General features: G+C 29.4%; 1 protein-coding gene across 1 annotated transcript in view; it reads left to right on the top strand.

Annotated features, from left to right (window-relative positions):
- LOC100570909 overlaps window positions 1-15,441 on the top strand; it is a 52,742-nt gene that overhangs the window by 29,132 nt on the left and 8,169 nt on the right. Inside the window, exon 7 of the mRNA XM_029486406.1 lies at window positions 9,035-9,252. Coding sequence (XP_029342266.1) covers window positions 9,035-9,252 — 218 coding nt within the window. The remainder of the gene's footprint in view (window positions 1-9,034; window positions 9,253-15,441) is intronic.

Here is a 15,441-nt window from a genome sequence, read left to right as displayed (position 1 = left end):
TTAAAAAAAATAACACTAGTTGTTTACACAACTTTGACAGTCAAAATGGCTACTTTTATATTTTGAATGAACCGAATAATTTATTGGTTTGTTAAGATGGTTCGTGTATTGTGCTAATTTTTTTGGTTTTATATTTTTGACGTAGGCAACCCTCTTTATTGAATAAAAAGCTGAAGGAGTACGTACTCCAAAAAACTTTGTGACAAGTTTCTTAATTGGATCCTTTGTACTGTAATTTAGAAGATAATAATATTACACCTGAAATTTGTTTAGATTATTTGAAATTATTTTGATGAGTTTAAAATTGGAGATGTAATTTTACAATTTATGACAATTTTCGTTTTATTTTAGTTTAAAGTTTATAATAATAAAACATATTGTTGTTAAAAATAAGTAATCAAAGAAATTCAATTTGTTGGCATATTTTATATTATCACAATAATATTTTTCTACTCTTTGCAAACAGTATTAAATCGTATATCATATTGTATCTACCCCCCCCCCCCCCCCCAAATGTATATCAATCCACACAGATATTCCATTAAAACAAATTCTATAGTGAGTTCTCTCAATTTGTTCGTAAAAAAAAATTTACTGCTTACCACTTATACAAGGTCCTATAACTGTATCCTCGTATAGTCGTATAATACATACTATTGCACGCTTACTCTTTTTAGTATTCTCTCGGTCCTATATTCTCTTCAAATATCTATTCCAATTTGTTTCTTTTTATATAAATTTATATATTTTATATAAATTTAACAACGAATGAATTTTTAAACACAAAACTATTTTAGCACGATAAAAAAAACTTACGTGATCTTTCTCAATTTATTCTCTGCTCTGTACTATTAATCCGATTCCGTACATCCTTTTCAATTTGTCCGTTGTCATGTTACTTGCATTTCTGTATTTTCTCTACAGTTTATTACTTTTTTCTGAACATTTTTATATTCAATTCTGTTAGGTTTTTCGTTTCATTATCCTGCTTCAACAACATATTGTATACCATCAGAGTAATATTTATTATATTATATTATGTCTGCGTACTCGGAACGTATATATGTTACTCAAAAATTTCAAGATTATTTATTTATATGTGTTATATGTGTTTATCTAGGGAATTTTCCATGCCAGAAACTCTTATAAAAACTTGAGTATCATATTATATTGATACTCAACCTAGGTTCATAAATCTACTGAATGCATATATGATACTCAAGGCCTTCGTAAGATCAGTGAAATTAGTAGGGCATAAAACTAGTTAACTATAATATAAATACTAAATTGTTTATATTTAACAAACAAACAATTTATATTAATTATACAACACGTACCTATCTACATAATTTTAGAAGCCGAGCTTTAAAAAATAAATATATTTCATTCGGGAATTTTTATGAACACTCTTTGGAGTGCCTAGTAAAAACATTACATTTTGTTGACAAAACTTCTATAAACTGTAGATTAGTCGGTCAAAGGCCATTTATACATTTCTATAGGTAATTTTTTCGAAAAATGTCATGAATGAAGAAATTAAGGTAAAAACAATTGTATGAAAGTATTTTCAAGGTTTTCGAGGGAATGTAACTACAAAATCTGATCAAAGTCGCTTTAGGACCCAACGCTAATGGTTTGGAATGCATTTGAAATGCAAATATATTTACTCTGTAGTGACTCACATCTCGTTATGTCGTAGGTATTTAATTACTGTAAGCAGCGTGTTTTAAATTAAATATTAAAGATTTTCTTTTTAAAATATAACCCAACAAATTAAACAATAAGTTTACTTTTAAAAATATAAATAATACATTTTAGTTTAATTAACTACATCATATAATAAAATCTCAAATGCGTTTTAGCGTAATTATTATGAGCTTCTATTATATATACTTAGGTAGACAACACATCAACACTTAATGTATGTTTACGCGCTTCGTAAACGAGATTAGTAAGAATTTCATGTTGTAATACAAGAGTAATATATAAGTTTACCACTGATTAGCTCTTACCACTCGGGTTATTAAAAAAAAAAGTTAAATTCGTGTATAATTTCATATTTTTATAATACATATCGTAATTTAATCAAAATTCAATATGATATAAATAGTAGTATTTGGTATATATACACTGAACCCTGTCTACAATTAAGTCAATAAATTGAAAAAAAAAAACATTAATATTTAATTTATATACAAACATCCTCGAAACGCTTTATACAACATATATTTTTTTTGTATTTGTCAAAGTCAAACAATTTTTATTGAAACCCGTAGCTATAATACGCCTATATGAAAATAATTAATCGTTTGTATGCTTATAATATGTATAGGTGGCTTGTACAATATACACACCTTGTGTTTAAGTCAAGCACCTGAGTATAATAAAATGTAGGTATATCCACCTCGTACCAATATTATGTAAAGTGATATTTTAACTGTCGTTTGATGTGAACGCCTATACAGCCCATAGCTGTAGTCATATTTTTATTGCAATGTTCATAACTAATAAATGGTATAACTACCGAGCATTTTACATCCCCAGACATTATTTACACCCGACGTCTTAACGTTAATTTCGAAGTACCTACCCGAGGCACCTATTGTAAATAATGTTATGTCTGGTGAGCGCATTTCATTGGTAAAAGTGTATGTAAACGTTAAACGCAATTGCTTTTAACCAAAAAGTACGTTTATCACCTATAAGCTGCGTAAGCTTGAGTAGTATAATTCAAAACGTTTACTGTCGTAAATCATATAAACAGCTCTTGCTTTAAAGCTATTTTATTATTAAAAGCCCTTGTCGCGGTCCTGTCATTTTGTAATAATATATTCCCTTGGTATGTAATATTGTTTTCACTTTTCATTACAATCTTTTTCATCTAAATTCAAAATACAAAATGCGACTTGTACATTGCAGTATCCTTTGTATTGTTATTCGTATATTTTGTTACCTCCGCTCGCGATCTACCATCTATGATAATAATTATTAATATGGATATCATTAAGATAATACCTAGTAAATCATTAAAATATGTTTATCACATTCCATTAATATTTTTACCTAAATACTTATTAATATCATAATATTAAATGTATTCCATATGATATAGGTAGGTATTAGATATATATATAAAAATTAAAATTACTTAACATATACATTCTACGTACTACGCTGAACATAAATTAATATTTTTATATAAACAAGAATTTAGAGAGATTATTAGATGAATGTTAATAGTAAAAAAAGTTTTAAATTAGATCAGCATATTATAGAGATGTAAAATAAGAAATTTATATACAAATATTAAATTGCAAAAATATAATAATTTGTTCGAATAAAAATAATGAAACATATAATTGTATGTACTTCGGTGACACGAGCAAATTATATTTGAAACGTCTGCTCAAAAATGAATCTTCATAATGAACTTAACAATAATAATTTGTGCACTATTTAATATGATAAAATTATGTAGATTATAAGTATAAGTAATAAGCGTGACCCAAGTGAAACGTCCAATCTTATTTGGCACATATTACATAATTAAATTAAATATTTAAGAAAAAAATATATAGGGCTTGACTAAAAAACAGATGTACAGTAAAACAAAAAAAAAACAAGAGAGTTTTGTTAAATCATCGTTACACATTTATTTGATTTGTCGCCGAAATAATATTTAGTTAAGTCCCGTGGATAATATCGTCCATTATTCTGGATCATAACATAGCAGGCCATAAAAATACATATTATAAGCACGTGATTCTAAATAATATATATATACAATATAAATACATAGCGAAATTTACACAACGTTGTCTTATTTATGCACCTCACGCCTTCGGGATCTGAAATTGTCATACCATTATCATTATGACTATTATTGGTGTTGTTGCTGTTGTTGTTATTCTATATTTTTTATCAGAGAAGTTTCATTCCATAATTTTCCATTTAGTTTTATTTAATTTATACAGTGTTCCACGAGGACTTATTTTTTTAAAAATATGTACGCAGTTGCCGTTAGTAAATCTTAATAAACATTAAACACCCTGTAGGTATAGTTCAACCCTGAAATCAAAACTTTTTATCCACATTATATAAATTATGTTGAGTGTATCGTTACTTTTTAAAATTGAAATTGAAGTTTTAGTCTAATAAGTTTACATTAATTTATATAGAAGAACAAATTAATCGACTTCAACAGTAATAAATAATAATATTATAGTGTGGGCTTTTTTAAGTGTATATATATAATAATTTCAAGTCGTAGAATAAATTACAATATCCATTTTGAAACCTAATATTATATTATATTGTATAAATGGTATACGCGATCAATGGTATTCAGACCATGTGAATATTGAATACCCGAGTTACGTCAACGCATTAAATGTATGGTTATAACTTATAATAAATTATTATATTATTATTGATACACTTTTGAACTATAAAAAAAGTTTTATCTTTGTGAAAATATTTAAACACCCATTATACATATAATATATATATTATACATAATATTTATTTTGCATATAGTATATTGGGACAGTATAATTCAGTTTTCGGGGAGACGGTTAACAAAATTAACCAGCCGTAAAAAAACGTAATGACCGATGAAAGTAAACAATTATTATTAACTTTTTAATTATTCCCACCTGACCCGACGACCAACGTCATCGATGTGCACACTGCCATCCAGCTATACCTTTTTTATTACTTATAAACACAAGATGTAAAATACATAATGTCATAACATAATTCATACATTTCTATCAGTCCATATATAAAGTGACACCCGATATTGCCATATAATGGCATAATATATGAAACTTATAATACCTAGAACACAGTACTGCCATTATAAATAACTGCATCGCATTTTTTCACGCATCGACGTAAACTATTTATTACAATGGGATATTACTATAATATATATTATATATATATTTTCGATATAATATATTATATGCCCAGGGCTATTGCGCCTATGCCAGAATAACATACAATAATGTTATTTGTTTTACTTAAATTATCGATTTTATAAACACATTTAATAAAAACTAATTCTCAAAATGTTTCATAACAATATAAGTATCATGTGGCAAATGGCAATGCATAACTGCATTCCAATTATTTAAATAGATCGGCGCAGGCGCACAGATCTCTGTTATTAACATGTAATTGTGTGCATTTGAATTTTGTGATTAAGTAGGGGAGTGTAGGTACAATTGTAACATTTTTCATAAAATTATTTATTTCTGCCAAAGTTCTAAATTTTTTGAATCGTTTATTCTTTCAATTAGTAAAGTAAGTTGTTGCCTTTCAAAATATGTGTGTATTGAATCTTTATTTCCCCATTATTTTGAATAGATATAAATTGTAGAAAAAAAAATATGTTACAATTGTACCCGATACATGGTACAATTGTAACAGCGCTAGGGACTGCAGATGTAACATAGGTACATGATTTTTACTTTTTTATATTATTGTAAGACATATAAAATATAACAGTTACATTTAAATTAAATAAAACATAACTTTGGTAAACAGATTACCTTAAATAGCAACATAATTTTTGACTTTTAAATTGTTAAAACAATTATAGCATAATAACCTTTAATTAAAATAAAATATAACTTTGGTAAACAGATTATCTCAAATAATAAATTGTTATATAACTTTTTACTTTTAAATTATTAAATATGTATAGTATAATTGATTTAAATAACATAAAGTAATTTCATATAAATAAATTAAAATAAAATAGGTGCAACAGTGTATCACTGAGGGTGACTGTTACATTTATACCCTTTCAATATTTTTGTAAATACTTAAGTATTAGAAAAAATACTGACTAGTTAGAGTGTTAAGATCAGAATCAAAAACTACACTACTTTTGGTGTATATCAAAATAATTATAGCCGAATATATAATTAAAATTATGTACTCGAATAAAAAAGTAAGTGCATGATTTTTATTTACAATCTGTTATCAAAGACACATTTAATTTTTTTTCTTCAAAAAGTTACCTAGTTATCATTATTTTGATAAGGAAACATCGATTGTTATACAGATGGCCAACTGCTAAATTTGTTTGAGATTTTTATATTGATTATTGAACAACTTTTGCCCGTGTTACAATTGTACCCACTCTCCCCTACTTACAAAAATACCAATATTTTTAAACATAACATAATATTGTCGTAGGTCATATCCGGCCGATGATTAAATTGCTCGGCCATCAATCGACTTTAAAGAAATATTTAAATTACTTTGGGTCGCGACCGTCATTAAGTTAAGGTACCAACACGTTTGGGACGTCAAATAGTAATTTATGTGATTTGCCAATTATGTGGATTGATTTTGACATCACTCGGGCGGTCATAATATAAACCTACCTACTAAAACTTCCGCGTGTATATTATAAACTGCAGCAATACAACGTCACTGCAATATTTATTTTTTCAACTTCCGCCGAAATCACCGAAGGGAAACGTCCGACCTAAAAACAGGGAGAAAACCTTTATCAATTTATACACATTCAGTGGCAGATTTAGGACGTATACGGTTTCCATACACAAAAATTCGGTCGGTATAACCTTCGAATTTTCATGTCTAACAAAAAAAATAATAATAAAAGTAATAATATAGATTTTTCATGCAGAGTTTCAAGTATACACATTAGTTTTAATCTACATCATCGACTCACAAACACACACGTGCCATCGCTATAATACAACTCACTTACTCACAAGATCAGGGGCGCCATTTCAGTTTTTTTTTAAGGTGTGCAAACAGTTAAAGAGGCCAATTTTTTCCCACCTCCAGGCCAATCGTTAAAAAAACGTTTCTAGTGTTTTCAGTTTTTCATTACAGATTCATTACAGTATCAAAAACATACTTAATAAAAACATATTTTTATAGTTAACACATTACATTTTACCGTTCATACACTATGTGTATATACTGTATAGTGTATAGTAAAGATATTTTTAGATAGAATAGATGCATATTATTATTATTATGTCTTTTGTCTATCAGTAGACAGTAGCCACTTACCACTTACACATATTTGTGTGTGCCAGTGGATAAAGTGATACCGATATCAATTTATCAATTATCAAATTAAAGAACACAATATTGTAATATTATTTATGATTATCAGTGAATAGGTGCGGTGCATGCACAATTAACGATTGGCAAACTGAAGGCCATCTGGCCATAGTATTAATTAGGCCTAGGCCAATTGTGGACAACAAAATTACAGGGTGTGCGAGTGCACACCCTGCCCCCCCCCCCCCAAATGGCGCCCCTGCACAAGATCAGTATATCTTATGCAATATATACATAGGCAGATACATAAATTATTTTTAACAGAAAAGTAACATTTTCCCAGTCAATTTGTGTGATATAATATTGTAAAAAAACCCAATTTCATCATTAAGTAATGTTTAAAAATCCGAAAGTATTTGACTGAAAATTAAGACCCATCAAAATTATTGTATTTCCGATGAATTTATTGTAGTGAAACGTTTAAGACAAATATAGTGTTATACACGTGCGTTGTTTTTAAGCTCAAACGACATAAGAAAGTATTAATGCTAAAGACCTTTATTTTTCACCAAATGAAAAAAAATATGGCTGCCCCAGTGGGACTATTATAATAACCTACGGGTACTCGTACTAACGTTCAAAAACAAAAAACTTATACCGGCATCGTGTTAATACAACCGTCGGGTAATATAACATATTATAATAGTGATATAATCTCGACCGTAATGCGATGGTACCTACATAATATATTATAACATTATCGTGATCCACATATTATATTGTTGTAGGTATGATTATTATCATCAATAGGGCTTGGAAGTTTTTTATGTCTTTAAACTCAATATAGGACATGGTATACAATGATTAGATTAAAGACGATAATTTATTAAAATGCGTATTTTGCATAATTCGTATATTTCGGATTAAAACTGAAATTTCTTAATTTTTCTGTATTTTATGCAGATTTGTAATATTTTCCAAAAAAATATCTTTATATTATTACCTTGTGCCGCATATTTTATACTCAATTATTTAACGCAGATTTTTTTTTTTCTAAAGATTTGTGCAAAGTGGCAAAAAACGTTTTTCCATCATAAAAAATTGATATCATTTTTTTTTTTTTAATTTTCATAAACCATGTTTTGTTATGACTTGGTAGGTATATAACTACACCCCAATAGTGACGTATTATTATTTTCGACTAACCACTTTCTCGTTTCATTTTATTAATATTATAGCTGTTGTCTTCTACATTAGTAAAAGGCAATGTCTGCGCGTGTTTGCCAAACCTATCGCACTCATGATTCTGAAATGTTGTGCATAGGTAATCCTATGCCCGAGGATGTGCACCTTAGAGCCAATTAATCAAATTTAGAATTTTAAAGAGGGGTACTCACAGGCATTTGTTGGATCATAAAAAACGAGTATTCATTTATTTGTATAGGGTTGCCACTGATTACATAAAACAAAATAGTTATTATAATTATAATTGTAAATAATTTTGGACCTATATTTTATATGTACCTATACTTGGTCAAAACAACTCAAATTACTGTGTTAAAACATATTATGTATATTGTATAGGTATAGTCTACATTTAACGGAGTTTATGACTACTTTGTCACGGGCAAGGATCAGCTAGTTTTTAATAGTAATAAAAACATCATATAATATACTAATGTTTTACTCATAAATAATAATATTTGGGTATTATAATATTGTTTGCATATTTAGTACAATTATTTTGTCCGTATTTTAGATATTTTATGTGTGCATGATATATTATATTCGAAATAGACATTTTATCGATCTTGACTTCAAGAACTATCGCTTCCGATCCCGGATTCCGTTATTGTTTATTTGAACTTTGAAGATCTCGCGCCTATGCCGCAATAATATTTTGTGCGGTGCCGCGTTAATAAAACACCGAAAATCAAAATATGACAATAATATAATAATTATTTTTTTATCCGACACGTAGGCGCGACACGCCGATGGACGACTTAATGGTACACTTGGGTGACTACGACCTGACCTCGGACAACGAAACGGAACACCAGGCCCGGAAAGTGTCTCGCGTGCTGTTCCACTCTCATTTCCATCCGTTCCTGTTGGCTAACGATATAGCGCTGCTACAACTCGACCGGCCGGTCGCCGCGAGCGACACCGTCAGGCCCGTGTGCATGCCGTCCGCCGACGGTGAGTAGTGCCAGCATAATGATATATTGATATAAATAAATAATAATATTATATAGCAGGGGTGGCCAAACCGGGTCACTCGGAGAGCCTGGTTTCGTGCGGCCAAAGGATTTTCTTAAGACGCAAAACAATTTTACAGATATAATAATAGCTACTATAATAATATGAAGACGAAATTGTCCCTTACAAAATTTAATCTGAAATTATTGTGGGTAGCTTGTACCCCACGATTCGTATCAGCACATTTGTAATAGTTTTTTCAGTGTGGGCATCTTCTTCGCCTCCGGCCAATGTCATAGTTCTCCACTTCTGATTGGTTTATTTTTTTCAATGTTATATATTATGTAATATGTGCGTATATGATTGACAGCCAATAAGAAACGGAGAACTACGATATAGGTGAAGTAGAGAATGGAGGATGCTATCAAAAAATTGTGACGATACCTATCTATTATGTCATGCCACGTACCTAGTTATATTGTTTCGCATTCTATAGATTTTATTGAATTTGATATCATATATGATCTATATTAGGTATGTAGGTAGTAGGTACACAACAATTGAGAAACTTTTTTTCTGCTCTTGGCTCTTACATATTTTTTATTGCCGAGAAATTTGATGTTTTTAATAGAATTTTAAACGATTAGTTAACAACGTATTTTTGTACATAGATATTTATCCATAAGTAGGTAAACGTATTTAAAATATTAAAATTGTTTGGCTTCAGAATATTATTATGAAATTAAAAATATTGTTTTGTAATGATTAAGAATTATGTAAAAAAAAAATATTTAAAAAAAACGTTTGAAATTATAATGAGTGTTATTGCTTTTAAAATAATCATCAGTAGTATAGCCAGTAGGTATATAATAATAATATGTAGGTATAAAAACGCGAGTGGTGGTACATTTCTGTATTAAACCAACCGACTGCAGTGTAATTTTCACTGTCGATTGAGTGGATTACGACGACTGTTTAATAATGGCTGCTGTGAATTGAATTCCTAGATAATATCTAGGTAAGTAGTTTTTAACAGACACGTCGACGCTAACGTATTATAAATGGAGTAACATCAAACGAATAGTACCTACACCTATATTCTGCAGCTCTTTAGATCTACATTCTGGAATATGAAATCAAAATATTATGGATTCGCATTTCGAAAAATAATGAGTATGAAGTCTACAAAATCCCTATGATACAAAACAGACGAACATTTAATAATATTAGGTTTTTGTAAAAATGCAGTGTTATATAATAATATAAAACATGCTATAACTTACAAATCGGTGGATAACCATTGTTCAAAAACATCATAAACATTGACTAAGCAAATTAGTGTAGCCAACCAAATGGATTTCTCTGTACCTATACATTCGTGATTCACCAAGCATGGTCCCTTTTACCCTTTAATAATATGCATTAAATTAATTTATGCAAATATTGATTTTTATAATTTGAAGTACCCATACTTAATAAGAAACATAATATTTAAAAATAATAAGATTTTTTTTTATTCTATAAGGAATAAATGAGTGTCCAACAAGTTTTTTTTTTTTGCAAATATGAACCATATTTTTACTGTAAGTTGTTTTTTGAAACATTTAATGTACTAAAGTTAAATTCAAACTAGTAGGTTTGAGTCATTAAACTTTGTGATTTTAACTTTGGATTTTAATCCTACACAAGGTTAAAGTCCATAACAATGGTTTAATATATGAAATATAAAATTGATGTAGTTGGTACTAAGTGTAGTAGGTACTTATAATTAGTTATTCACTCGGACAAATTATAAACATTATAAAATATTTATAGAATAATATTAATTATTATAGTTTTCAAATAATCATAGCCACGATATCTCTAACCTATCAATTAACCTAAGTATACTTATACGGTTATACTTTAATAACTCATGAACTATTCGTTCAAATTTTGATTTAATTACATAGGTAAAAAAAATATGTCTGCTTAACAGTTTACATTATAAAAATAAGTGGTTCTCGTTAAAAAAAAAAAATTAAATTTGTATCGCCTTCAGTACTGCACTCCTTAAATTAAAAATTAATTGGTAAGGATTTGAAAAAGTGTTGTGGTCCAGAAAAATATTGTTTTTAAATGCTAAAAATAGATCAAATAATAATCAATCATGTACAGAACTTATTATTCTTGGTCTACACGGAGATAGATAAAGATAATACAAAACCAAATTTGTTTCTACCAAAGAAGGAAGAATCTAAAAAAACAAAATGTCTGCGACCCAGCAACAAAATAAAATATTTTCGGTGGTCATGCTTTTATTAGGTACCAGCCCCAAATACAAAAAATATAAGCATTCGAAATTTCAATTTTCCCCAAAATGTATAATACAGTGTCTGCACCTTATATTATTATTAGTTTGCCGATTCGAATCTTCAGAGGTCATTCCACAAAAATATCTAACGTTAGGTAATTTTTGAACACGGTGTATTTTGCTATACACTATAAATCATGTCTTTATTATTATTATTAATAGAACCTACCTATAATAAATTTTGCTCGTACTGTGCAATTACACCGGATTTTTTTATATGTTGCACTTGTCAGTATAGTCACACGACGTTTCCAATAATAAACTGCTAATTTCTCATTTTATATAATATAAAAATATAAAACAAGCAGTCGTGTAACAAATATTTTTTACATAGGTATCTAATACTCATGATTGCATCTTCTACTTGATATTGTGATACATTGATATACTATGAAATATTTTATCTATTCAAAGATTGTACCAACTACCTACTAAGTATTTCAAATCCGTGTAGTGATAGTATTTCTGGTTGGATCAGGATTCGCCTATTTTTTCTCAAAACCATTCGGTTAAAATATAATCCGCTAAAGTTGAAATGTTATGAAAAAGTAATTCTATGAGTAATGTCACTTGATGACAATCATGTAAATTACACCAATATATTATAATAGTATCTAATTATTTCTTTATCTTTCTCACTCTTGAAGAAAATGTCTAAAGCTACAGGGCCGCAGCGTGCGATTTGTGAATATTATGAATTATGATAAATAATGATGTATTATACATCACGGTGATAGCGATCCATCAGCTGCTGTACATTTCGTATGAAATATATATAATGGTTGATTATACACTGGTATCATCAGCTGTTACAAAAACGCCTATAAAACTGCAATAACCTATATTATTGGATTTTACGATTTATATACATGTGTGCTTTTATTTGGTTTTTTTATGCGAAAAACATTTTTAATGGCGTTGTTAATGCGCTTTCGCGTGTAGTTAATCCGCCGGAAAATACGCGTATAATAATAATATATTACACTGTGCGCCGTACATAAGTTGCACACGGAATTAAATCGAGATTGTAAAAATTTCATTATTGTGCTTCAATACAACTCCGAAATGGATACATTTTAGTACGCACATAAATATTGTGTACATCACGGAGTTTCTGTGTAAACGTCGGACGTTCCTATATTTCCGTTGTCCACAATATAATGTCCGGTATCAACAGTGGTGTATTTGGCGGGTGGGGTGAGGATGTTTGGGAGCTGAAGCACCCATTTTACCGTATATTGAATTTTTTTTTATAAATTATTTAGATTTCAGGTATCACGTAGAACAAACGTATTAATTGTGAGCTAATACCAAAAAATAGGATAAATTTGTCTTCACCCCGAAGTCGTGCTGTTCATGATAAGTACGAAGCACTTACCTAAAGAGTTTTATTATCAACATAGCACCCACCATTAAAAAATCAAAAATACGCCGCTATGGGTATCAATGTAATTATTATAGGTACCTATATATAACAGTATAATAATAGTATAGCAGTATAGTTATGTTATAAACATTTTTAAATACTTTAGTTACGTAGTCTATATATCTATAATAATAATTTTCTGAGACCGTGTGACGAATATATACAGCGTGATTCTGCACCCAGCATGCCCAGCACCATTTTTCTTTAGTAATAGATTTCTTCAAGTTCCCGCTGTTGGAATTTACCTTGGAAGCACCTTCGATTATGGACCATATTTTCAAATACAATAAATAAATATAAACCTGACTTTGAATTAATTCATTATTAAATCGAAAAATAGGGGTGAACATGCTTGGTAAATTATTCTGCATAATATAATTATATGTTGAACCTAACTAATCGTATTTCAATAACCAAGACAACGTAGCTTTATACAATTAATATTATATGTACCTACCTATGCGGACAGTGTTGATAATGCCAGTATGGGTCAGTATTGATTTTATCATTATCTATGTATTTAAAATTAATGGTGTCAGCCACTTTTTGTCAACTGTGTATATTTCTGTAATTGTCTGAAGTCAGTATCAAATTGTTCGTACAATCTACCTTTTGATAGGTTGTTCCTTGTTTTCGTCAGTTGTAACACCATCTAATTCGTTACAATAACAGTTACATTTTAGGAAAAACCTGAGACCAGAGATAGTATTATATGCACACACTATAATATACTAGTGGTTTTCAAACTTTTGTTGAACGCGGCACACCGTGCTCCTCAAAAAATTTTCACGGCACACTGACCTTTTTTTCTGCACTACATAATTAAATGAACAAAATTGCTTTGAGTTATAATTATATAAGTATATTTAATTAAAAATGTGTGCTTGAGGGGCTAACAAATTTTTATTAATTATATTTTTATAACGAAAAGTTGAACTTTCCGAAAGACCGCGGTACAGTCAGTGAATGCTTGCGGCACACAGTTTGAAAACCACTGCACTATAATACACTATAGGTGTTATTTATAAATTATAACAATACCTATAATAATATAATCTATTATACTTGTGTGACGTATCCAATGTATTTTCAATTTTTGTTTATATAAACTAATCTTCTGGACACTAAAATGTAAATTATCAATCACGTTTTTCCTTACATTTGAATATTATTTTTTACCTTGGTAATCATAAATCATAACTCATAACTAATAAATTATAATCAGGGGCTAAACAAAATAGGGATTGAGAATTACACATACACAGTAATATAATATTAGGTTTATTATAAATTAAAATATTGAGTGATACACATCACTAAATTAACGCCTAAATAGTTAATCACGTCCTCGTGATATTACGTAAATGCTTTAAATATTAGTGACTTTGACCAATCGGTTTTAGTCATTCTGGCAATCGCTAATATCTATCGACATTTTCGGTAGTAGGTATATTATAAATGTTTAATGTGGCCAGGAAATAGACACATTGTAAAATTATGTTCGCAAATCTATAACCGTGACGACGTGACACCCATGACGATCTCGATGAAAATCCATGGGTTGTGTTTGCAGTAGCTGTATACCTACGTATATTATGTGTCACATCGTCAAGATGCATACACACACACACACACACACACACACACACACACACACACACACATTATATTGAATAAAATATATTATATATTGATATAGTACGTCGACGTCGCCGTCGTCAACATGTGGCAAAAAATATAACAACTGGCGCGTCTGATCAATACCACTCACTGCTCATACACGTATAACATATATCTATATATTACATAGTAACGTATATAATACACGCACGATACATATTATATTGTATGACTATCATCTATACATATAGGTGTATACAGTAAGTTGCAGTGGTGGCCCGTCCGGAATTTCGGTGTATTGTATCATCCAAACAGTGCTTGGGAGAGGAAAACATGTTTTTTAAAACGAACGATAAGCTGAGCTGATTCTATAATGCCTATGGATTAAAATTATTTAATAATATTTTCATATAGTTGCATGTCCCCACGCGCCAGTGTCGATTAAAGATGAAAAATTTGGAGTTACGTAGAAAAGGCATTTCACAATAATTTCGTTTGTTGCTCTAGGTACCTACTATCTTTTTTAGTAAAACTGTAAATCTCAATATTCATAAATCAAACATATTAGATGGGTACATATAGGTACCAAATGGAATTACTTTGACCGTATAACATTGATACCGGTGGATCGTGCAGTTAAATAATTGCAGCAGATTTTTTCTCTATGATAGTCTAACCCATCCATTTCACTAGGTAATACAGAGTTCCTAGGAATAATATGATATAGCTATAAACTCTCGGAATGATCGGACATTTTTCGTTAAGAGGATGCTACCCATGGATTTGTTGT

Source organism: Acyrthosiphon pisum, chromosome A1, assembly GCF_005508785.2.
Source record: "Acyrthosiphon pisum isolate AL4f chromosome A1, pea_aphid_22Mar2018_4r6ur, whole genome shotgun sequence".
In the NCBI taxonomy this organism is placed as follows: domain Eukaryota; kingdom Metazoa; phylum Arthropoda; class Insecta; order Hemiptera; family Aphididae; genus Acyrthosiphon; species Acyrthosiphon pisum.
The sequence above is the reverse complement of the archived record's forward strand: the minus strand, read 5'-3'. Positions and strand labels throughout refer to the sequence as shown.